The following is a 27,531-nucleotide window of genomic DNA, read 5'->3' as shown; positions in this document are numbered from 1 at the left end:
TTTGAGAGAGAGAAATCACTCCAGTCCCTGCAGATTAATTCCCCTAAGGCCTCCAATAGTCCAGTTTGTATGCTAAAGCCAGGAAACAGGAACTCAATCAGTCTCCCAAAAGAGTGGCAGGAACTGAGTTACTTGAACCATAACCTGTATGATCTGCACTAGAAGAAAACTGTAATCAGGAGAGGAGCCAGTACTGAAACCAAGGGATACCAATATCGATGTGGGCATCTTAACTAATGTCTTACGTGCTAGGCCAAACACCCATCCCTAGTCATAAATAATTTTAACTGTTGGCTGCCTGCATGTTAGTAAAGATTTTAGGTTAGGATTCCAATAGTTTTTCATGACTGATAGCAATTTATTTTGAAACTCTCTGCCCAGGATTAAATCCATAGGATGAAGTCATTCTTAGAGTATTTCATTCTTGTAATGGTAAAATAGATTGTACTTTTTTGTATTACCATTCGTTGTTTAATATACTATGATTCAATATTTAACGGTTCAATATTTAATGATTATCTTCCCTGCTAACCTGTCATACCATCAGACCCAGAACAGTACCAGTGTTTTTATTTACATCTGTGTTCCTAGTACCCAGTGCCTAGTACCTGCCATCAGACATTACATTTAGGTAAGAATTTAAGACAGCATAAGCTTTTCATAATAGGTGATGCAGGTATTAATCATAGACATCCAAGTGAATTAAGAATATGTACAGCTTAATGTTGGGAATTCACAGGTGATTCATGGAGGAGATAAGCCTTGTTTGCTCTTGGCAAAGTGAAAATGTCATATACCCAGGGGGAGCAGAATACTAAGGAAGGGATCTGTACTACTGAATTTACCATACAGGGTGGCGTTTGGTAATGTGTGGGTCTCCTCCACTAGCCTGTGAGTACCTTGAGGGTAGTGACTGTACTTTTATATCCTCAACCCTAAGAAGATTAATTTATACTTCAGCAGCATTCAATAAATATTTTGTGACTCCTGCAAAATTAATCTGATTTCTAGTCTGTCTGCAAACTTGAAACAAAGTTTCCAGGGCTTCTTGTGGTTCTTTCTACTCTTATTTCTTAACATCTAAACTCCTCTTGGTTGCTTAATTTGTCAGTTTCTACCTTTTGTGATGAAATTATTTTATACCTCTGTTTTAAGATGGTGTGTATATATATATATATATATAACTTAATTTTGTATACTTTCTTTGACCTTTATTAACTCCAAGTGCCTTTTATAGATACTAAATTATGATCAAGATTTTTTAAAATTGCAAATCAATTGTTGTTTGATGAGTATAAATAAGACATTAATATAGTTGGTGTCTTCGCGTTCACACAGAAAATAAAAAAAATATGTGTCTTCTTAATAGTAGTTAAAATGGTGGCGCTGGGGATGTAGATAAGATTTGGAATATAAATGCCAGGTAAATTGTGGTAAAAAGAATATGAAAATATCAAGTATTAATGTAGCCCATCTGCTCAATTCCTGAACAAAAACTCCCTTGAACAGAAAAGTAACATCATCAGATTTGCATTCTAGATTAATTATTTCCATAAAGGCATGGAGAATACATTGGAATTGCTCCAGGCTGATACACAGGCATGTCACTGTGGAGGCCAGAGATGATGTAAGCCTAAATTAAAGGCGTAATAATGGGAGTGGAGAGGAGGTGGTCTGTTAGAGTCAAGATACATTGGAAAGAAACTAGTAACTTGCATGCTTCTGTGTATGAGATTAATAAAAGAAGAAACTCCAGGGAGAGGCTTCAAGGGGCACAGTCTGTACCCCACAGCCTATCGTAGACATTGTAAGCCATCATAAGTACTGTCAAAGGCGATTGGGTAACTAGGCAGATATCTTTCCCCACTTGAAGAGAAACTTGGGAAAGAAGCATGAGTTTAGTTTTGAACAGGCAGCTTGTTTTTGTTTTAACTGTAACATTCTGTGTAGCTGCCTTAATGACAAGAAGCCATCAATCTTAGATGAACTGAACTAAATACCCTTGTTTTTGTTATCCTTTTAAAGAATCTTGTGGCAACTCAATTTATATTTAAGGAAGCTCTGTCAAAAATGATTGATAATTGTTTAAATCATATTGATTGTGAAACAAAACAAAGAAAATGGAAAAGGGGAGCCATGCGACATAATATTTTTAACACCTGGTATTTGAAGTGAGTGCAATATATTGTGATTACCTGAAAAGAATGAAAACACTGTCTCAGCATTTCTGATTCTGTTGTTTGTACACCATTGACGTTTCTATATCCATTGAACAAACATGTAATGAGTGCCAGGAAAGTAGGTAGTGGGATATAGAAATAAACAATCTCAAGTAGCAGTAGAAAAGAGATTTAAATAAAATTTTCAAAATAATAACTTGCTTCACTAACATAAGCAGTGGGTACAAAGAACATTTTAAGCAGAACTTAATCTCAAATTCTGAGATAATTATGGCGCATACTCAGTGATAGCTTCACAGAGCCAAGTCTTCAAAGTTGCTAGGCAAGAAGTCACACAGAGAGCGCAGCATAAACAACGTTAAAGTGAGGAAGAAAATATTTTTAGGAGATGCTAGTGGAGGTTTCAGCCTCTCAAGTCTGGAGCCCTAAGCACACAGGAAGAAGTGCCACAGGTGGCCAGACCCTGTTTACTGAGTGAAATCTTTCCGTTGTTTCAGCTATTTCACCTTAGTAAAAATAAAAATAAATAAAGATTCAACATGACTCATGATTCTCTTTTGGTGCTTTGATAAAAGAAATGTTTCAAAAATATGGAAAAGGTTCATATCGATACACACTCTCTGTTGAAAGGTACTTACTAATGTTTAAAATATTTTCAGTCTACCTCTATAACACACAACATTTCACCAACTGAACTTTACATTACTTTATTTCATTGTACCCTTGACTCACCACCACTACATAAATCATTCTTTTACAGTAAGTTTCTAATGATTTGGAATTATTCCAGCTCTTTAGAGTTCATGTTTCCTAAAATATTTTCCTGTGTATCTCTGCAATAGAATATTTTCAACCTGGTGAAATAATTGTAACACAGAAACATGAAATTTCAATTATGCCATCCTTAGCAATCACTTAGATTTTTTATCCAATTTTTATGCAAAAGTCCAAAATTCAGTGAATGTCCTTTCACATTTAAAACTTACATTCATTTATTTAAAATATTATTTCATTAGAATTTTTCTATTGTTTTGAGCCATGATATTTATTTTCTTATTTTAAAATTTAATCCCCCAAGAATCCAGTTTTATTTCCCAGGACCAAATGAATTCACTGCTGAATTCTACCAGACATTTAAAGAAGAACTAACTCCAATTCTTCTCAAACTATTCAGAACAATCGAAAAGGAGGGAATCATCCCAAATTCTTTCTATGAAGCCAGCATCACCTTAATTCCTAAGCCAGAAATAGATGCAGCATTGAAAGAGAATTACAGACCAATATACCTCATGAACATAGATGCAAAAATCCTCAATAAAATTCTGGCCAATAGAATGCAACAACACATAAGAAAGATCATCCACCCAGACCAAGTGGGATTTTTCCCTGGTATGCAGGGATGGTTCAACATTCGCAAATCAATCAATGTGATACACCACATTAACAGACTGCAGAAGAAAAACCATATGATTATCTCAATAGACACAGAGAAAGCATTTGATAAATACAATATCCTTTCATAATGAAATTCTAAGCAAACAGGGTATGGAAGGAACATTCTTCATTACAATCAAAGCAATCTATAAAAAACCCACAGCCAACATCCTATTGAATGGGGAAAAGTTGGAAGCATTTTCACTGAGATCTGGTACCAGACAGGGATGCCAACTCTCACCACTGCTATTCAATATAGTTCTGGAAGTTCTAGCCAGAGCTATTAGGCAAGAAAAAGAAATTAAAGGGATACAAATTGGGAAGGAAGAACTCAAACTATCCCTCTTTGCAGATGATATGATTCTTTATTTAGGGGACCCAAAGAACTCTACTAAGAGATTATTGGAACTCATAGAAGAGTTTGGCAAAGTAGCAGGATATGAAATCAATGCACAAAAATCAATAGCCTTTATATACACAGGCAATGCCATGGCTGAGGAAGAACTTCTAAGATCAATCCCATTCACAATAGCTACAAAAACAATCAAATACCTTGGAATGAACTTAACCAAGGACGTTAAAGATCTCTATGATGAAAATTACAAAATCTTAAAGAAAGAAATAGAAGAGGATACCAAAAAATGGAAAAATCTTCCATGCTCATGGATTGGAAGAATCAATATCATCAAAATGTCCATTCTCCCAAAAGCAATTTATACATTCAATGCAATACCAATCAAGATACCTAAGAACTTCTCAAATCTGGAAACAATGGTGCTGAAATTCATATAGAGACACAGGAGACCTCGAATGGCTAAAGCAATCTTGTACAACAAAAACAAAGCCGGAGGCATCACAATACCAGATTTCAGAACATACCACAGGGCAGTTGTAATCAAAACAGCATGGTACTGGTATAGAAACAGATGGATAGACCAATGGAACAGAATAGAAACACCAGAAATCAATCCAAACTTCTACAGCCAACTTATATTTGATCAAAGATCCAAAACCAATCCCTGGAGTAAGGACAGTCTATTCAATAAATGGTGCTGGGAAAATTGGATTTCCACTTGCAGAAGCATAAAGCAAGACCCCTACCTTTCACCTTACACAAAAATTCACTCAACATGAATTAAAGACTTAAATCTATGACCCTACACCATCAAATTATTAGAGAGCATTGGAAAAACCCTGCAAGATATAGGTACCGGCCATGACTTATTGGAAAACACCCCAGAAGCACAGGCAGTCAAAGCCAAAATTAACATTTGGGATTGCTTCAAGTTGAGAAGTTTCTGTACTTTAAAAGAAACAGTCAGGAAAGTGAAGAGGAAACCCACAGGATGGGAAAAAATATTTGCAAACTATGCAACAGATAAAGGGTTGATAACCAGCATCTACAAAGAAATCAAGAAACTCCACAACATCAAAACAAACAACCCACTTAAGAGATGGGCCAAGGACCTCAATAGACATTTTTCAAAAGAGGAAATCCAAAGGGCCAACAGACACAGGAAAAAATGTTCAAGATCACTAGCAATCAGGGAAATGCAAATCAAAACCACAATGAGGTTCCACCTCACCCCAGCTAGAATGGCTCACATTCAGAAATCTACCAACAATAGATGCTGGAGAGGATGTGGGAAAAAGGGACACTAACCCACTGTTGGTGGGAATGCAAACTGGTTAAACCACTATGGAAGTCAGTCTGGAGATTCCTCGGACACCTGAATATAACCCTACCATTCAACCCAGCCATACCACTCCTTGGAATTTACCCAAAGGAAATGAAATTGGCAAACAAACAAGCTGTCTGCACCTTAATGTTTATTGCAGCTCAATTCACAATATCTAAGACCTGGAACCAACCCAAATGCCCATCAACAGTAGACTGGATAAAGAAATTATGGGACATGTACTCTATCGAATACTATACAGCAGTCAAAAACAGTGAAACCCGGTCATTTGCAACAAGATGGAGGAATTTGGAAAACATCATGCTGAGTGAATTAAGCCAGTCCCAAAGGGACAAATATCATATGTTCTCCCTGATCAGTGACAACTAACCGAGCACCAAAAAGGAAACCATTAAAGTGAAATGGACACTATGAGAAATGGTGACTTGATCAGTCCTCGCCCTGACTGTTGATGAACAACTTAAAACGTTATCCCTCTTAGTATTTTTTTTCTTTGTTCTACTTAATACTTTTGGTTGAATACTGTAATCAATACGCAGTAATTCTTAAGTGTTGAAACTTAACTGAAAAGTGATTGCTGTTAAATATAAGAGTGGGAGTAAGAGAGGGAAGAGATGTGCAATTCGGGACATGCTCAAGCTGACTTACCTCAAACGGTAGAGTTAGAAACATACCAGGGTATTCCAATTTAATCCCATCAAGGTGGCATGTACCAATGCCATCTCACTAGTCCAAGTGATCAATTTCTGTTCACAATTGATCATAATGATAGGACTAAGAGCCAAAGGGAGCACATAAACAAGGCTAGTGTCTGCAAATACTAGCTGATAGAATAAAAAAGGGAGAGAAGGATCCAACATGGGAAGTGAGATACACAGCAGACCCATAGAATGGCAGATGTCCTAAACAGCACTCTGGCCTCAGAATCAGCCCTTAAGGCATACGAATCTGGCTGAAAAGCCCATGAGAGTATTTCAGGCATGGAAAGCCAAGACACTCTGGGGAAAAAAAAAAAAAAAAAAAAAAAAAAAAAACTAAATGAAAGATCTCCGCAAGTGAGATCCCAGTGGAAAGAACGGGTCATCAAAGAAGGAGGTACCTTTCTCTGAAGGGAGGAGAGAACTTCCACTTTGACCATGGCCTTGTCTAAATATGATCAGAGTCAGTGAACTCAGGGGGCTTCCATAGCCTTGGCAGCTCATGACAAGAGCCTAGGGTGAGTACTGATTCCATAAACAAGAGTGTCAATTTGTTAAGTCAACAACAGGAGTCACTGTGCACTTACTCCTCATGTAGGATCTCTGTCCTTAGTGTTGTGTACACTGTGATTTAATGCTATAACTAGTACTCAAACAGTATTTTTCACTTTGTGTTTCTATGTAGGTGCAAACTTTTGAAACCCTCACTTAATATATGCTAAATTGATCTTCTGTATATAAAGAGAATTGAAAATGAATCTTGATGTGAATGGAAGGGGAGAGGGCGCGGGAAAGGGGAGGGTTGCGGGTGGGAGGGACGTTATGGGGGGGGGAGCCATTGTAATCCATAAGCTGTACTTTGGAAATTTATATTCATTAAATAAGTTTTAAAAAAAAGAAAAAAAAATTAACCCCCCAAGAATCTAGTTTTATTTCCCTTCCACTGTCGATATTTCTCTGAAGCCATTACTATTTATTCATTTTGTGAATGTTAATGAAAATAGTTTTATCATATGGAAGAAGGAATATTAGAAAAGTATCTGTTCTGACTCTTCCAATATGTTTGCTATGCCATTGTTTACTGCAGTGTTTAAAAGAGGGTGACATTAGTGCAGGAGTCCCTGCAAGTCGGGCTCAGCTGCACAGGATGCACTTGGAGAGGTTTGGGAACCACCAGATGGGGATGGAAGATCTCTCTCTTTCGAAGAAAATTTAAATAAATAAAATTTTTAGGGGCAGGCTTTCTGATATAGCAGGTAAGGCTGCTGCCTGCAAGGCCGGTGTCCAATTTGGCACTTGTTTGAGTCCTGGCTGTTCCACTTCCAGTCTAGCTCCCAGCCATTTGGGGAGTGAGACAGTGGATGGAAGATATGTTTCTCTCTTTCTCTCTCTCTCTCTCTCTCTCTCTCTCTCTCTCCCTCCCTTCCTCCCTCCCTCCCTCTCTCTGTATCTCTGCCTTTCAAACAAATAAATATTTTTAAAAAAGAAACAAAAATTAAAGTGTTAAAACTCATTACACTATAAGCTCTGGTTGCTGAAAACAGTTTTGTTCATTAAATAAATAAAATGAACATTCCCTTTATGTTTTGAAGTGATTTATTTGGAAGTGATTTAAAACCATTTTTAAAATGTTTTTCTTAAACACTTTTTGTTAGGAGCATAAACAGAACAGATTTCTTGTATTTCATAGATGCAATTCTAAGAACATAACAATTTTATAAACCATTTGATGAGCACATAAAACATCATAAGTCACTTTCATGAAAAGTTACTTTCTTTTTTTAAAAAAATATTTATTTATTTATTTGAAAGTCAGAGTTGCAGACAGAGAGACAGAGAGATCTTCTATCTGCTGCTTCACTTCCCAGATGGCTAAACAAAGCCAGGAGCCAGGAGCTTCATCTGGGTTTCCCACGTGGGTGCCATAGCCCAAATACTTGGGCCATGCTCTGCTACTTTCCCAAGCTGTTGGCTAAGAGCTGGATCAGAACTGGAGCAGCCAGAACTCAAACTGCAGCCCATATAGGTTGCCAGCATTACAGGCAGCGTCTTTACCCACTATGCCACACTGGCCTTGAAAAGTTTATTTCTTATAAAATCTTTACTAGTGATAATGTTAACATTTAAAAATTATATTTAAATTTAATTAAAACATAATAATTATTAATCTTTATATTCTTAAAGTTTATTTTCTGTTATAACTTGCAAATTAATAGATGTGAAATCACATTTTAAATTTATCTTTTCCCTGTTTTCATTGATTTGAACTTTAAACAGTTAACTCTTCTTCCCAGTAAGTTTGGAGGAGTGCAGGGGATGCTATTTTAGTTAGTTTGCATTCAGATACAAAATGATTAACTTTCAACCATTTTCTCTTTTGAAGAGAATCCAATGCACATTTTTCGCACAGCTTTTTAAAAAAGCTAAACGCTTTATACATTTTTTGAATAAAATTTGCACATATAAGAAAAATTTATTTGTATATATGAAATATTTTCAATGGAATTACAGCTTATTAAATAGTTAATAATATTTAGAGTGAGTCTACACTTCACAGCTTCTCTAATATCTAGACAAACACCAGGAACTTGAATATTTTATCACACAATAGGACAGGACTTCCCCTGCCTTGACAGTGTCACGAGAAAAAGGCTCAAATCTGATGAGAATGAGTCAGGAAAAAAAAAGTAATGAATTCTCAAAAATCAATTACTAATTAGATTAAGAATAAGAGTACGGGGGCCGGCGCTGTGGCTCAGTGGGTTAAAGCTCCAGCCTACAGCGCCAGCATCCCACATGAGCTCCAGTTCCAGTCTTCCGATCCAGCTTTCCGCTATGGCCTGGGAAAGCAGTAGAAGATGGCCCAAGTCCTTGGGTCTCTGCATCTGTATAGGAGAGCTGCAAGAAGCTCCTGGCTCCTGGCTTAGGATCGGTGCAGCTCTGGCTGTTGGGGTCATTCGGGGTTCTTCACATATGCATTGTATTTAAAAATATTACACCTCACTACAAATTCTTCACTTTTTCCTACTTCTCTACCTTCATGAATGATTTGGACATAGCTTTTAGTATAAGGATATAGAGATAATAAGATTAAACAGTATTTTTCATGCCGGTGACATAATTAAATTATTCATGTCTAGGGATTTTAATTTGTTTTCTCTCAGTGAAATTCCAAGTCCTTCTGGGATATGTGTTTCTTTCTATTCTAATTGGATCTCAAAATGCATTTTCCTACAAGATTGCTGTTGCAAATCATTCAACTTTTCTGTACTTCAGTTACCTCATTTATTAAAAAAGTAATTAAATTTCATGATCATGAATTCTCTTTTACATTTAAAATATACTGTTATTTTCATTAAATATGATGATTTCAATTCAAATTGATAAGTGAGTTAATTTTGGCACTATTATCTATATGGTTTCCATGAAAACATTCATTTTAAAATCTTTAACAGCCTGGTGGTAAATATCTATCTAACACCTTTTGGGTAAATTCAATATGAGAGTAGAGAAAGGCTAATCTTAGCTAGTGGACATATATCAGAAATTGATCATAGTGAAAATTTTATGAGATCCAGTTGTTAATTAGAGTCCATCCACCTCTCAAAATTTGGATTGTATTAATACAGTGGACATTTGGCCTGTGTAAACATAATACTTGTATATCTATTAATTTACTTAAATGATTTTACTCTATGCAAAAATTTTGATTCAGGAACTAGAAACAAACATCAATATGCTAAATATTATAAAATACTAATACCGATCCAAATAAAAACCAAGTGTGTACCACATGAAGGGAAATAAGGCCTCAAGTTTCCTTTAGCTGCATATGTATACTTAAATAATTTTCTAATCAAAATATCTTTACAAGAAAAACTGAAATATCTCCTTGTTTATGGGTCGAAAATTTCCTTATATTTCTCAGCAATTAGTGCAGTGTTTGGTACATAGTATATAATTTAAAAGATATGGGTATTTGGAATGGAATTATTCATGAATATCAGTTTCATTTAATAATGATGGTGATAGCAATGATGTTTCAAAATTCTAGTGATGATTGTGACAACAGTAACATGAAAGATTTTGAAACAGCACAGTGGTAAATATGCTTTTAGGTATATTTAGAAGAGTAAACCTTTCCAGACTAGTACAAAATTTTTATATATGTCTGTTTATGGACAAATGGCTTAAAGCAGTTTCTTCAAAAATACATTAACTATGATAAATAAGACCATTTGCCTACTAGTGCTACTCAGTGTGTTACTTTTCCAAGAAGTACATCCTCTGTAGATTTATTTCAGTAACTCATTCATGTCCCTGGCAAATGTGTATATACTCTGGGGAAAGTTTAGGAACTAAAAGGATGTGTAGCAACTGATAAATGGAATCAAATGGCTGCTAAGGTATCTTCCAACATGTTTTCGTGGTTAAGATTTCTTAATTCTTTCTGTTACAATTACAACTGATTTATTAATTTTTAAATATTTAAGAGAAGAAATAAGGAAAGTCATTATGTATATACATGTGAGTGTTATGATATGTATTAAGTACCAGCTTGTTGATATACTTTTCAGATTAACCCCTACAACAATCCTGGGGAAAGACTACTATTTTTCAGATTAGGGAAAAGAGTCAGAAAGCATTTATAGTTTGTCCAAGGTCACAGAATCTATAAATAGTAAAGCTGGTCAAATTGAGGTTTGTACAACTACAAATCCTAGGTGGTTTATGGCAAACACTTTGTTTTGTTATAATTATGAAAGCAAAAGTTAGCGGGTAGATTACATTGCTCCTCTAAATTCTAAAATCTGCCTCTAAAAATTCATTTAATACTTTATGCAAGAATACATCTTGATATATATGATATGTATCTTTTCAATATAGCAAATTTACTCTTATTTTTAATCATGACTACATAACAATTTGGCCATTTAGGAAGTTACTTTTATGAATATGATATAAAATATTTCCCATCTTCCTGAACAAGCTAACCAAAAGTAATTATCCTTCTAGTTTTGATTCTTTGTCATGGATCTTTTTGTTGGATTAATCTTAATTTACTACAGTAAGATTTTCTTGAGGACTTTCAATACTACCTGTTTACCATTAAACTCCAGACTGTTATTTAGGGACATGGGTAAGAGACCAAACACAAAGTAAATTCTTATTCTATGAATTCAAGTCTTATCATTCTCTATTCTTAAGTTAATAATAGTTTTTCAATAATTCTATTAGCTTATTAACATTTTAATTTTTTTTATCTGTGCAGTGGAGATAATGTCTATCTGAAAGGCTTTTTTGAGTGTTAATCTAGCTGATATGTATTACATATAGTAAGGGGTTAGTGAGTGGTAATTAGTATTATACCATTAATAAAATAGTTTTTTATTTAGCAACTAAATGACTGTATGAAATATCCCATTTTCTAGGTGTCTAACAGTGCCAAATGCTCTTACTTTAATTGGACATTTCTAATGGACTTTGAGGAAATAACCATCAGAGCATGTTAGAATTATATCTATAGTAAGAATAAGTGAGCTTGGAATCCCTTATTTTATGAAAATGTACAGGCATGACCCTGAAAATGATAAGGTTATAATCCAAATTAAAGATATGACTTGTGATGATTTCTGGAAAAGCTGAGACACCCTTTAAAAATGTTGCCCTCTGATGCACCCCTCCATCTGTCGACCAGAAACAGCTTTAAATTCTGCCTACTAAGGAGCCATTGTGGGCAGCTGTTTGGCACAGCAGTTAAGAGACCACTTCGGATGCTGCTGAATGAGTTCAAATCCTGGCTTCACTCCTAGTTTTAGCTTCTTGTTAATGTGCACCCTGGTAGGCAATAGGCAATGACTCAAGGACTTGAGTCCCTGCTGCCCATGGGAGAGATCAGAATTGAGTTCTTGATTCTTGGATTCAGCTTGTTCCAGCCCGTGCTGTTGCAGGCATTTGGAGAATCAACCAGTGGATGAGAGATACCTGTCTCTCAGACTTTCAAATAAAGTAAATAAAATTTAAAAAAAAAACTTTTAGAGTCCTTAAGCAATAGAACTTTGAGAAGTAAGAGAGTCAGAATGCGGTGCTTGTGGGAAAATTGTGACATGTGTAGGAGACAACATGCTGAGTAAATACTTCACTTTAGCAAGAGATTGAATCTAGGCTTAATGCAGAGCTGTGTGTCAATGCCCTATGTATACAGCAGAGAGAAACAAAGCTTTTCTACACTTGATCTTAGCCAAAAGGCCGAGAAGCCATACAAAGCTTTTCTGATTGAAATGAGAGTCTGGGACCTGGAGACCTATTGGCTTAGCAGTCCTCTCACCTCCAGAGTTGTCCTCTGAACAAAGTATTTGCTTATAGCAGCTTCATAAAAGTAACTCTTGGCCAACTCTGAATGACAGTAAAAAAAAAAAAAAAAAAAAAGATCAGTTGAATCTTTTCTTTATGTCTTCCAAAGAACCATATTTTTTTCATAGTAAATGTCATTAAAAATGATAGGGGTCAGAGATTTTATACATTAAAAGAGAATTTAGTAACCCATCAACCAAAGGAAATGTATGGACTTTGGATTCTGATTTGATCAAACTAACTGCAAAAAGTCTCTCCTTTTTGGAAGAAAAATCAATAAAATGGTCAAAAGAAATGCATTGTTGATTTTTTAGACCTCGTAATTATATCGTGGTTATCTTTGTAAGTTGTTTTCCATTAGAAATTCTGAAATATTTATGGAAAACTCATATGATGTCAGGAATTGCTTTAAAGCATCCCCACATTGAGAATGCATGGGGGATAGGAAAAGACTAATGAAACAAGACTGACAAAATGTTGGAATTCCTTAAGATGGGTTCAAGAGCTTTTATTTTATCATTCTCTCCACTTGGTATATGTTTGAAAATGGCTATAATCTAAAAAGTGCACACAAGTTATAATATATTTAAAAGTATTTTCCTGCCCTAAATCTGTCGGACCTAGTTGGAATTTGCCAAACATAGAGAAAAAACATCTTAGGAATTATTAAACAAAAACACTCATCCAAATTGAAAATTAGTTCAAAATAACAGTTAATAAAATATTCTATCACTTTAAACTTTTAATTTTGTTATTTTAATTCTTTTAAACATGCAATAGAATTTTCTTATGCTTTTCTTTATTTCAGTGATTGAAAAACACCAAATTGATTCTAAGCTGTTGGGAAATGTTACAAATTGCAGATAAACTGCTGGCTTGCAATTTCATAGATGTTTGCTTCTGGAACAGTTAAATAAAATCAAACTGTATTTTCTATACTATGGTTCCTATAATGTCTATGTCTAAAATCTGTCAAATAGGTAGTTTTGGAATGTTGATAGTATGGCAAATGGTCACAATACGAACAGAAAGCTAGCTTTAGAGCAATGCCTTAAATTAGGCATGATGGATTTAGTGAGTAAACCTCGATAATGGATTGACAGAAGTAACACACATAAAAGTGGCTAACTGATAAGTTAGGATCTCATTTATCATTGTGAATTTAAAGGGACTTATGTTCCTGGGGCTACTGAATTACTAGACAGTCAAGAACTGTAGTTAGATCCAAGAATTTTAAAAATAATGTCCTTTATTTCTAAATTATTATAAAACTGCAACACATTTTAAGGTTTTTGGCATGTTTATTTTCAGAGCCAGAATGACTTCATTGTACTCTATTGGCTGCTTACCTAGCATTTCTAGATTTTTTGCTCTATGGGAATATTAGCTCCAGCATCTAGAATGGGACCATGCTACTATACTTGGTAGCCTGTGGGTAATTACAAGATGGTCTTCACTAAAATACTGTATTATTATGAAGTACCTCATCGTGAGTTAATAGTATATGACCATTGTACTATGGTAATAACATTGAGTATATGGATTTTAACAAATATGTGGAAAATATATAGCTTCAAAAATATTAATCATTATATTAATTAATACAACATGTATTCAAATTTTTTGTTGCATGATAATATTTTAAAAATAAGTTGGACATTGATTGCATTTGAAATTGACTTTAAAAAATTCTGCTTTTCCTATGTTTTGGGGAATGAATTTTGACAATTCACTTTTATTTATACATTATTTCATATAATTAAAATTTTAACTAAACATCTTAGAATCACTTTTAAATGATAAAACCTTTAAAGGTATGAGATATTCCAGTGGTATAATGAACCAAAATTGCAACCTTTTAACTATTTACATAATAAGTACTTTTTATAGTTCAGGGCATACAGCATGCAAAGAGCTCTGTATTATACCGATTTAAAACGGAAGCCTTTTTTGCATGCATGAGAATTCCTAAAGTAGTCTCTTGAAATATTCATACGAGATGAATTCCTGAGACAAAACTCACATAAATCTATCCAAATTTTGATAGCTTATGTTACCAATAATTTTTATGCTTTCACACATAACCAAGTGCTGTTCCAAGTGCATGTTTGATTGAAATTTTATTTATTTCTGTTAGTGGTATGGGTGCATGTATGTATTTTCAACTGTTTTGTGTTGATGAATAAAACACAAGCTGAGCAAAACATGGTTGTCTTCTTACAAAATTTTTAGCTGTGCCACAAACCAGCTGACTAATATGTTCATTGAAATAAACCTTAGAATTCAAAAGAATGTGTTGAATTAGCAAAAGGGATAACAGACACATTGAGAATCAAGCTGAGATATAATATGAATTTATCATGTCTCCAATTATTTTTTCCTGCCCAGACTCCCATCTGTGTGGATCTATTTCTTTTGTAATGGATTTTTAATGCCTTCCAGCAGAGGAATAGAAAATGGAAGGATTAAACAAAAATAGAAGTAGGAAGCTCTCTCTCACCTTGCTCCCCTTTTCTTACCACAAAAAAAAAAAAAAAAAGGAACTGATAATTACACTTCAGAAGGATAGAATGTGAAACCAAGTCAATAGAGACATGCATAACCATTTTGAAGTGTAAAGACAAAGTAATCTTAATTAAAATAACTGGAATACTCATCATAATCTCTATCATTTATTTTAAATATGCATGTATAAAAAGCAGAGATGGGACCAGTGTTATGGCACACAGAGAAAGCTGTAGCTTGCTATACCAGTGTCCCATATGGGTGTCAGTTCGTGTCCTGCTGCTCCACTTCCTATCTACTCCTTCCTAACGGCCTGGAAAAAAGCAGCAGAAGATGGCCAAGTACTTGGGCCCCTACACCCACATGGGAGACCTGGAAGAAACTCCTGGCTCCAGGCTTCGGCCTGGCCCAGAGCTGGCCATTGTGGCCATCTGGGGTGTGAACCAGGGGATGGAAGATCACTCTCTCTCTGTAACTCTGACTTTCAAATAAATGAATCTTTAACAAATTCTAAAAAAAATTACAAAGAATGAGAGAGAATATGTTAACATCAAATACCAACTAAAGTGGGGCAGCCATTTGACATAGCTGGTAGGTTGCTGCCCAAATCCCGTATCAGTGTGCCTGGTTCAACTCCCAGATGCACCACTTCTGATCCAATTTCTCACTGATGCATGCCCTGTGAGGCAGCAGATGATCCCTCAAGTGCTTCAGTACCTGCCCTCCACTTGGGAGACCTTCACTGAATTCCTGGCTGCCGACTTTGGCCTGGCCTAACCCTGACTATTGTGGTCATTTGGGAAGTGAACTAGCAAAAGGAAAACCTCTCTGTCTTCATTTCAAAATAAAAATTAAAATATATTTTTAATAAAAAAAAACCTTGGCTAACTTTTGCACATACAATTATAGCTAGTTATTAGTAATATTATAGTATATTTATATTATATAGGCTGTTAATTCTCTATGTGTTACATACATATAGTTAAGGTATTAGTTTTAGTAGCTAATATTTACTACCATGTTTTGGGCACTGTTAAAAGTTTTTTACAGGTATACATTTATATAATATTCATGATAGCCCTCAGAGGTTGGATATCTTTATTAACCCTAATTTACTAAGGCATAGAATGGTGAAGTAACTTACCATTAGATTTGTCCTATGTAGTAGGGAGTCTGATTCCAGAATAAGAATCCATGGTTCTTGCCTATTACACCTTCCCTTACCACATATATCTATATCAAAACAAATTTTAATAAAGCATAAAATTATCACAACCTCTTAAAACTTTTAAATTTGACTACTTATCACCCTCCATAGAAGCTGTTATATCAGTTCCCTTAACCATGCAGTCTGATTCTGAGTTTATTTTTCCCATCTCACACTGACTTGCCATTTGGATACTCAGAAGCACTCCCTCTGAGACAAAAGAACAAATACAAAATTGAAACCACTCTTTATTTGCATAAATTCAATTTTCCTTTTTAATTCAGTGACTCTAGTCTTAATCCCCGAATAACAGTAATCATGTCCATATTTGTTTTATTATCCTCATTTACAGTTAATTAATTGCTAAATCAGTGGGCCTCTACACAATGCACTAGCTAATTATTTCGATGGCACAAAAATTAAATGTGACTTCTGAAAGTTTCCGGTTTGCTTATACAGTGTTAAAAAACAGTTGTTCATTAAACTGTTGAAGAACAGAAGATGAGACTATACAATCAGCACAGGTATAGAAACCACTGCAATGAAATTTTAGCAGTAGGAAGAGAGAAACTGAGCTCAACTCCAAATACAACAAGGACAAGTGAAAATGTATAGCCAAGTTACATGAAGGAGACCAAACAAGACAGGATATGAACTATTTTGGTGTAGAATAGGAAACAAATGCTTCCTGAAATTTTGTTATATGAAAACTTACCCCATGCAGACCTTCACAGTATACAGAACCTTGCCTCTATATTGGCTGGATACGATATTATAAAAATGAAATGTATTTACAAAGATGAGTAGATGGGCACAGTGCCTTATCTCATTTTGAGTTTATTTGCTCGTCAGGCAGTATATGAACTAGGACAAAATTTTCAAATCGAGTTAAATAATTTATCAATATGGTATTAACTAAAGGTCCTCTTTAAGAGCTCTATGCAGAATTTTGAAGTACTTTTTTAAAAAAATTAAGCTATAGATTCTTAAAGAGGATGTTTGAATCCCCCCTAAGTGTTATCCATTAGAGGCTGGTACAGAACTTGCTCTGAGGAACAGATTTAAATGTTTTGCAAATAATCTACCTGGAAAGATAACCACATTGTTGGTTTATACTTAATTTGGTTAACTATTCTAACATTTTTTCATAGAAAGAATAAAGGTAAGCTGCCACCTCAGTACGCATAAATATCTCTAATGATATTTAAAAGCAGGGTCCCTATCTGTATTGGTCACCTTCTTAACCTTGCTATTTAACTCCTGGTACATTATAGGGTAGAATCAACTAATATAGGTTGAATTAATAAACACTATTCAAGAATAAGATATATAGAAAATGAGAGGTTCAGAAGTAGCTTAGGCATAAAGACAGATTATTTCAATAGGCCTCTTTGTGTAAATATTTAATTTTACCTTACTAGGCTTCCATTTTGCTCCTTTTGCCAGCTTGCTGTAATACATATAATATTATAAAAATTATTTTAGACAGTTAAAGACGTTATTTTAACACCAATTATGTTTTTAAAGGAGGAAAAACATTCCTTAAAAGACAGATTGATGCTCAGAGCCTACTTTAATAAGTAGCAGAAAAGTGCTGTTGACATCCGTATGTATGCTTCCAGAGAAAGAGAAAGATGCTCGGAGATGAGATGCAGGGAATCCTGTTTCTCTGGAAACTAAGAAATTGGAGATAACTTGATAATCATGAGAAAAGCCATAATCAGTCCAGAATTTGGATGCTAATTGTGATTCTGAAAATGAAAACGTGATCCAGAAATTGAATTAGTGCCTAGATCATTGTTAAAAGATGATTTTTTAAAAAGCATTAATTATTGCTTTAATGCAAATATAATGCATGCACATATCAAAAATTTATTTAGATGGGGCCCCATGTAATGGGTTAAGCCACCACCTGCAGTGTTGGTATCCCATTGTTCCTGTTCCAGCTGCTCTGCTTCTGATCCAACTCCCTGCTGGTATGCCTAGGAGAGCAGCTTCTTGGACCCATACAGCCATGTGAGAGACCTGGATGAGGCTCCTGATTTCTGGCTCCAGTCTCCTGGCTCCTGGCTTTGGCCTGGCTCAGCCTGGGCCATTGCAGCCATTTGGGGAGTGAACCAAGAGACGGAGGATCTCTCTATCTCTTCCTCTCTCACTCTGTAGCTCTGCTTTTCAAGTAGATAAAATAAATCTTTCAAAAAATGTATTTAGCTCTAAGTTAAAATTTTAGGGGATCCATTAAGATGTTACAGTACTTTATGATAGATAATTGACAGATAAATTGTGTAGACCTGTGGATAAATAGTACATAGATTTGATAGCTATAGATAGATACGTAGAACATTAGTCAATATTCACAATGTAACAAACACCTGAGAGAAGCAAATGATAAGGGAAGTTTATTTTGGCTCATGATTTTGGTGGTTCACCTTCAAAGGCCAGGTGGCTCCAATTGTCTGGTGTCTGCTGGTGGTGATAATTGGATAATGGGAACAGAGGAAGGATCATATGTCCAGCCAGGAAACAGAGACAGGGAGCATGCTCATCTCCATGTCCATGTGGTCTTGAGGCCACTATGATTGAATCGTGGGTGCCCCCCACTTTGACAACCCAATCCAATCTCATCACTTCAAATACACCTCACCTTCAAAGCATACAACTGGATTAAATATTAACCCTTACTCTACTACTATAAACACTAACACATTAATCATTAGCAAAAGACTTTGGGGGTCAAGTACCTATTACATGGGGCTTTGGGATACACTAAATAGCCAAGATATAGCATATAAACAGTTACACAGCTAGAGATAGAGAAAGCAAAAATAGAGGGAAAGGCAGAGATGAAAGAGAGAATGATAATGGAATGTTGAAATGAATTTACAAATAGATGCGACAGATCTGTTCAATAGAAAATAATCCATTGTATTATACCACAGCCTCCATAACCAAAATTGATCCAGCTGTGTTAACAATGACTTTTTTTCCAACAACCAATAACCAGTACTCTTTTGGTTCTAAGTCTCTCACAAATTTTCTCTATGGCAGTTTAAACCAGACAAGGGGTGTTTTTGCCCATCAGAATATTTTAGTAGAAGACCCACTGCTATCTGTACAAAAGAAAGCCAAGTACATTAAGGCATTTACAAAGTCAAAGGAGAAGCAGTTTATTTCCTATGATTTCTGACTGAGAAGTGTGCACTTGATTTGGGATTGTAACATATCAGTTTAATGAGACAATATTTAGTCTGATAATGAGTAGAAAAATCAATTTTACAAATATTCATGATTTTTCATGCTAAAAAGTAACTTACTAGATATGTATTTTAAATTTTTATTTGATAAAATCAAAACTAACGTTTTAAATAATAAAGTATATATTGAATTTAAAATTTCAATTGCCCAAATTATTGTGAATTTGATTATAGTAGATAAGTGAATGGCTTGCTCATTGTTGATTGGGTAAGATTCAACTCTCCACATCCTTACTTTAGAGGCACTATAACAAATCACCACTATAAATTACTAACAGCACTGTAAATAACATGACATATGGTTTCTTTAGTTAACATGGTACAAAAACACAGGGTAATGAATGTTTCATTAATAGTTGTAGTCTGGACACTGATTTTACAGGTGATGTAAAACCCATCTTCCCTGGTAGAAAGGCATCAATTGAGGCCTAAAGACAAGAAAAAGAACTGAAACTTTTTGTTTTGCTTCATGTTCATAATCTTTCCATATTAGAAAAGAAGCCCAAAACAAATATTTGGGTTGTTTTGAGTGTTTATAAATGTAGCAGCTAGCTTGAAAATTTTGCATGACTTAATAGAGTATGTGATATATTTAACCAGAAAGAGTTGAAGGCTGTTGATCATTAGTTTTTCTCAATGACTTCCCAAAAGGACTAGAGAGAGAATTAATTTAAATGTCAAGAGCCTTGTTGTGTAGTATATCAATACAACAAAGTTTCTGTGATTAAACTGATTTATTTGATTAATATGATTTTTACATTTGGTAAAGAAACAGCAACTCCTGCATTATATTATAGACCCTTTTAAAGACACATGTAAAATCATCCAAACATCAATCAAAATAAATTCAAAAATAGAAAACAACTTTTCTTCATTTTTTGGAGTATATTTGAAATAGCTTGAAATTTGGTGGGCCAAATTCAGAACCTTGAAAAAGTCTCAACATTTTACAAGAGTGGTAAACCAAAAGAATATTTCACTGCAAGTATATGCTTTAGTCAAAACATAAATTTGTTTTAATGAATTCTGGGAACTATTTTAAAGGGGAATATGTACAAATTTTTCCACATCAATATTCAGAAATCATTCAAAGCAATGATATTGTACTTGCTAGCATATTCATTTTTTACTCCACTAAGAACTGGACTGAGATCACCAGCTTATTTTTCAGACCAAAAATATAAATGTAGTTTTGTTTATAGTATTGTGTGTATATCTATGTTTATAAACAAAAGTCAACATATTTCAAGTAAATTACTATTTTCATAGGAACAACCAGCTAATGTCCATAACTTTGATTTGAGGTGTAAAATACCTATCGGAACCTTAAAAAATAAATATGTATACACACAAAAATATATAATTTAACTTAATATAATCTTAAATTTGCAAAAGTGACTTTGTTTTTACATAATTAATTCTTAAAAATATTGATGCTCTCTTAAACCCTACAATTTTCCATTTAAGTTGACATGTTTTAAAAATATTTTTAAAATCTATTTTGCTTTTTTAAAAACACAAAACTGATTTTCACTCTGGAATTGGTTCTTTCTTTGAAGTTTAGATGAATTCTGCATGTAAATGTAGAGTATAGTGAAAGGATTAGTACAAAATGAAGTAAAAAGAAACATGTAGAGTTCTTTAGCAAGTGCTACAAAATCGTACTTAGCATGAAATTGTAATCATTTTAAAAAGATTTATAATAGCTCAATTGCCAAGGAATCATCAATAATATTTCTATATTTTGGCAGGAGATTAACAATAAAGTTTAGGAAGCATTTTTAAATTAGAACAGAATTTTAACACTATTCCTGTATTGGGTCTTGCTGATATTTTCTAGTGAAACTATTAGTCTCATAATGGAATACCATTTTAAGAACAATGTTAAACAAAATCCCCCAAATTAAATCATTGTCTATCTCATCTAAAAGAGGAGAAGAAAAATTAGAAAAAGAGAAGAGAGTCACAAAGTGAAAAGAATAAAATTGTCATTGGGAAAATCCAAAAGTAGTTACTATAAAGTATTAATCACCAACCTTATGATTTCTTATCTACGTTAAATGCTATACACATTTATTTTTTCATAGTTTTATTAAAATTTTATTGCTTCTAGGTCATAGTCACTATCTTTATGACCTAAAAAACCTGTGTCAGGAATATCAAGCAATTGGCAACTATCCTTTTTTTAAAGGTAGAAAAAAAAGGATGACTATTATATTGTAATACTTTGTTCTCTCTCTCCTCCTCTTTCTATTTTTTTTTTGTTTTTGTTTTTGTTTTTATTTTTGGATGGTTGGTGATTTGTTTGCTTCTCCTGGTTCCTGTTGATCAGTGGTGTTTGGCCAGTTTGTATTTTTCCAGACATCACTCCACGATGTTGTTGAGGTGTATGATGGGCCAACTCAGCAATCTTCTCTGTTATCTTCCCTCTCAGGATCCCATTCAGGTATCCTTTAATAGAACTGCCAATGCATCAGTTATTGATTAAAGACTGACTTTGATTAGTATTGCAGTGAAAGTTGAGATTTATGTCATCCATATTAGATATAAAGTAAACTGAAAATAGAATCACTTTTTTTAAGAATAGAAACACAATGAAGAGTAACTCAAAAGCTTAATAAAAATATAGTCAACTATTTTCTGGGTTTGTAATCAAGTAAATTTAATATTTAATCACTTAGTCTGTGGTGTTGAATGTAATATAAAATATTTAAGAATTCTTTGAAGAACAAGGCAATATGTATCAAAATGTAATTTAAGGCTTCTGGTTAAAAAGGTTACAATTGAAGCTAAACCCAAAGACAGTATGTCGTTAGCAGTAGGATATTTTAAAGTAATTTGATAGAACATAGATTGACATTTTCAAATGACAGTGTAAAATAATATAATTTGTTAGGGTTACTGAATGAAAATTATTTATGATATCTTAGTGTTTGTTTTGTTGAGTAGGAGAATCACTTCCACTGAGTTCAGGTAATCAGATCACAATTCGATTTACATCAGTTGGACCAATAACAGCTAAGGGATTTCACTTTGTTTATCAAGGTAAGTGACCCTGTAGTCTAGAAACACACTAAGGAATGATATAAATTTCCATGTTATGTTCAGAGTTATTGCATAACGAGATCTTCATAACCATATAGGAGAGAGAAAAGGTCTCTGTTTTGTTTTTTAAGCAGTTTTACCCTTTCTCCTCCCCATCACTAGAACATCACTTTGACCAATGTCAGATAAGACCTACTGCTTCATTAATCTCAATTTAAATGTCTGGTTTCCCACTTTCCAATATTTTGGTTTTAAGACATCTGTATTTTTCTGAAAATTCTTTACTGTTTACATTTTCAGTTTTCCTCATAGTCTAGCACTTTAAATAAAATAAATTGTATCCTTTGTCTTGATGTACTTAGACATGCCAAAGGAATCATTGCTCCTTTCTGAAATTACAGTTTCTGATTCTCTCAGAAGAATAGAAACTTTCTTCACAATTATGAGAGTATTTAGTACAGTAGGAAGCCCATTTACAATTTATTCTTACTTTTTGTAATCTTCCACATCATCATTAAACTAAATTAAGAGCCATCATCTGAAAGTTTTTTTGAATTATTTATGATCACATGCTCAGTCCTGTCAAGCATAAACTTTATTCCAAATAAATTTGTAAACATACATGATTTGATATTATAACACCCACTTATCCTATTGCTCAGTTGGTTATACTGTAATACTTTTATTTTAGTGGTATTTTATCCTTAACCAATTTGTGGTTTTACAAATTTAAAAAGGCACTGTAACAAATGAAGTTATACTTACTGATGTCATATAAGAAGAAATAACCTATTAGGAATTCATCTTATCATTTTAGTGCTATTGTCAACTCTTTATTCATATTTGTATGTGATTTAAAAAGAAAAAACATCCTGTTATCATTCTTTCTTACTGAACCAAAAAAAAAAAAAAAATAAAAAGGCACAATTCAAGGACATATGTACAAAGCCTAAAACAATTCAAATTTGATATTGTATGATTATTAAAGTACATGCTTTTATTGTTGTTAATCTGTCTGACTTACATTCTGATTAGTTTTAATGTAGTTATTGTGTTAATAATGAACATGTTTTGAAAACTAAATTTATGAACATGATGTAAAATTAAAATTGATTGCTTTTTTAAAGTTTACATTGAGAACAAAATAATGAATAAATGTGTAAAATTATTTCATGTAATGTGACATATTTTCTCAATTTCATATTCAAAGTTTAAAAAAATTTAAAAAAATTGTAATAAACTAAAACTACTTTCTTTATATTAAAATCATAAAATAAAAGGAAAGTCATGGTGATGTTTAATAAAACAAAGAAAACTGTTAAAATTCATTTTATTGTAACTTTATTTAGTATGAGATTTAATTAGAAATGTATACAATTTTTAAATTAAAGTTGTGACACAAAGTAAAGATTTCTTTGAACTCTGTTTAGTTACTTTTTAAAATCTGTATTCATCTAACAAATATGAAACTAAAATCAACAATTATTTGTGTACAGCTGTTCCTAGGACAAGTTCCACACAGTGCAGTTCTGTACCTGAACCAAGATTTGGAAGAAGAATTGGCAATGAATTTGCAGTTGGTTCATTGATTCTTTTTGAATGTAATCCAGGATATATTCTCCATGGATCCACAGCAATTAGGTGTGATACAGTGCCCAATTCTTTGGCCCAGTGGAATGATTCCTTACCAACCTGTATTGGTGAGTATATAAATGTGTTTTCTCTGGTTCACATATTTTATACCAAAATTAGTTATCTTACATCTTTCATTTTAAAATTTCAGATCAAATAATTATGTATTAATTTTACATAATTTATGAGTTATTCTGTATCTAAATATGAAATTAAGTTGGCATTTGCTGCAATTTCCTTGGTGATGCAATCAATGACAAAATGTGAAGGATTAACTAGATAGTCCTTTATGCCTTTATATGGATGAAAGTACATATATGATTTTCACTAACACAAACTTTGATACTGCTAATATGGGATTACTAGGTGTTACAATCTTTCTAAACAAATATAATTTTTCACTTCTAAATTTTATACAAAGATTTCTATGCCAATATGTAAAAAATTCAGTTTTTTTTTTTTTTTTTTTTTTTTTAAGAATCACAGACATTGATTTTTCTGGATACATTTTACTTTGAGTACTAGTTTTAGCATTAAATCACAATGAACAGCACATTAAGGCAGAGATCCTACATGAGGAGTAAGTGCACAGTGAAATCTCTTGTTGATTTAACAATTGACACTCTTATTTATGACGTCAGTAATCACCTGAGGCTCTTGTCATGAGCTACCAAGGCTATGGAAGTCTCTTGAGCTCACCAACTCTGATGTTATTTAGACAAGGCCATAGTCAAAGTGGCAGTTCTCTCCTCCCTTCAGAGAAAGGTGCCTCCTTCTTTGATGGCCCGTTCTTTCTACTGGGATCTCACTCACAGAGATCATTTATGTCATTTTTTTTTTTTTTTTTTGCCACAGTATCTTGGATTTCCATGCGTGAAATACTCTCATGGGCTTTTGAGCTGCATCTGAATGCCTTAAGGGCTGTTTCTGAGGCCAGAGTGCTATTTAGGACATCTGCCATTCTATGAGTCAGCTGTGTATCCCGCTTCCCATGTTGGATTGTTCTCTCCTTTTAAATTCTATCAGTTAGTATTAGCAGACACTAGTCTTGTTTATGTGATCCCTTTGACACTTAATCCTATCATTATGATCAATTATGAACTGAAAGTGATCACTTGGACTAATGGGATGGCATTGGTACATGACACCTTGATGAGATTGAATTGGAATCTCCTGGCACATTTCTAACTCTACCATTAGGGGTATGTCTGAAATAGCATGTGCCCAACTGTACATCTCCTCCCTCTCTTATTCCCACTCTTATATTTAACAGGGATCACTTTTCAGTTAAATTTAAATGCATAAGAATAATTGTGTGTTAATTAAAGAGTTCAACCAATGGTATTAAGTAGAACAAAAAAACACTAAAAGGAATAAAATAGTAAATTGTTCTATTGTTATTTACAATCTCACAATATTTAAGGATTATGATAATGACTTTTGGTTCCTTATGGTTCAGTAGGCACAGAAAATGCAGATTTGGAAGTTCCTTTCTTCTCTCTCTCATTAATGTCTCTACAACTTTCTACTTTAAATTACAGAGTATTATTTTCATAGAAAATGGTGAAAGTTAATCTGAGGTTAAGAAACAGTTCAGGGGCCGGCACTGTGCCTTAATAGGTTAATCCTCCATCTGGAGTGCCATTATCCCATATGGGCACCAGTTCCAGTCTAGCTGTTCTTCTCCCATCCAGCTCTCTGCTAGAGCCTTGGGAAAGCAGTAGAAGATGGCCTAAGTCCTTGGGCCCCTGCACCTGTGTTGAGACCCAGAAGAAGCTCCTGGCTGCCTGCTTCAGATTGGCGTAGCTCTGGCTGTTGTGGCCATTTGGGGAGTGAACCAGTGAATGGAAGATCTTTCTCTCTTTCTCTGTCTCCCACTGTCTGCAATTCTGCCTCTCACATAAATAAATACAATATTTACAAAAAAAGAAACAGTTTAAATGGCTTGGATTCTATGTTGCTGAAGTTTTATTGGTATTTTATTTGGAAAATAGATTTTTTAAAAGATAAGCTAAATTTTGTTTGCATTTTATAAATCTCTATATTCCACTCTCCATTGAAAAGACATGATAATTATAAAGAGGTTTTAAAAAGTTTGTGGGAAATTAGTTATTTTTTAATTCCGTTTCCCATGAACTTTTTTTTTTTTTTTTTTTTTTTTGACAGGCAGAGTGGACAGTGAGAGAGAGAGACAGAGAGAAAGGTCTTCCTTTGCCGTTGGTTCACCCTCCAATGGCCGCCGCGGCCGGCGCGCTGCGGCCGGCGCACCGCGCTGATCCAATGGCAGGAGCCAGGAGCCAGTGCTTTTCCTGGTCTCCCATGGGGTGCAGGGCCCAAGCACCTGTGCCATCCTCCACTGCACTCCCTGGCCACAGCAGAGGGCTGGCCTGGAAGAGGGGCGACCGGGACAGAATCTGGCGCCCCGACCGGGACTAGAACCCAGTGTGCCGGCGCCGCTAGGCAGAGGATTAGCCTAGTGAGCCGCGGCGCTGGCCTCCCATGAACTTTTGAAGCCCCATTTTATGCAGGCATGTAACATACATGTTTATATAAAATTATATTTGATAATACAATCTGCCATAGGTCACAACAAATTAATAATGATTTTTGATTCTTTAAAACTTTCTGTTTTTTAAGATTTATTTTATTTTTACTTGAAAGGCAGAGTGACAGAGAAAGAAGGAGTGGCAAAGAGAGAAAGATCTTCTATCCACTGGTTTACTCTCCAGATGGTTACAATTGCTGAGGCTTACCCAGGCTGAAGTTAAGAGCCAGGAACTCCATCCTGGTCTCATGTGGGTAGCAGGGCTCTAAGCACTTGGACCATCATTTGCTGCTTTCCCTGGTGTCTTAGCAGGAAGCTGGATCGAAAGTGAAGCATCCAGGATTCAAACTGTTACTCAGATTTGGGATGCAGGCATTACAGACGAATGCTTAACTCACTGTACGATGATGCCAGCCGCAATTTTTAACTTTTGATAAGGTATTTGTTTATGTAATATATTTAACACTGTGAATAATATAGGGAAAGGTATTTGGCCTAGCAATTAAAATGCCTGAATCCTACATTGGAGTACCTAGGTTGAATACCTGGCTCCAGCTCTGACTGCAGCTTCCTGTTGGTGCAGATGCTGGGTGGCAGTGGTAGTTCAAGTAGTGGGTTCTTGTCATGTACATGGTAGACTTGGATTGTGTTTAAATAAAAAAATAAAAGAAAAAATGACATAGAAAGTATACTAATTTCTACCTAGTAAAGACTGTAAAAACTGGATAAAAACTGTTGCTAGGAATGTATAGTACATGTAATTTGCATAGTGCATTTCTGCTTTAACTAGATAGAATGTGTTTTTTACCCTTAAAATCAAGATATTATTTTTTCTAAAAAAAAAGCATCTTTTTTCTATTAAAGTAACTGCAATTAGGAAACCAAAGGGGGAGCCCCAGGCTAGGACAATGGTGGCTTCCCTCCCTGCAGCAGAATGGGGGAAGAAGGTGTCCCCTACATCCTTAGTGATCTCCACC

At 34.4% G+C, this 27,531-nt stretch overlaps 1 protein-coding gene across 10 annotated transcripts in view; it reads left to right on the top strand.

Moving 5' to 3' along the window:
* Positions 1 to 27,531, top strand: part of CSMD3 (CUB and Sushi multiple domains 3) — a 1,302,111-nt gene that overhangs the window by 1,093,328 nt on the left and 181,252 nt on the right. For 8 of the 10 annotated variants that reach the window (XM_051844773.2, XM_051844772.2, XM_051844770.2 and 5 more), the window contains 3 exons: positions 21,665 to 21,778; positions 22,282 to 22,377; positions 23,874 to 24,077. In XM_051844773.2, the coding sequence (XP_051700733.2) occupies positions 21,665 to 21,778; positions 22,282 to 22,377; positions 23,874 to 24,077 (414 nt within the window). The remainder of the gene's footprint in view (positions 1 to 21,664; positions 21,779 to 22,281; positions 22,378 to 23,873; positions 24,078 to 27,531) is intronic. The other 2 variants (XM_051844775.2, XM_051844771.2) reach the window with 1 other exon arrangement.

This window comes from Oryctolagus cuniculus, chromosome 6, assembly GCF_964237555.1.
Source record: "Oryctolagus cuniculus chromosome 6, mOryCun1.1, whole genome shotgun sequence".
NCBI lineage: Eukaryota > Metazoa > Chordata > Mammalia > Lagomorpha > Leporidae > Oryctolagus > Oryctolagus cuniculus.
The sequence above is the reverse complement of the archived record's forward strand: the minus strand, read 5'-3'. Positions and strand labels throughout refer to the sequence as shown.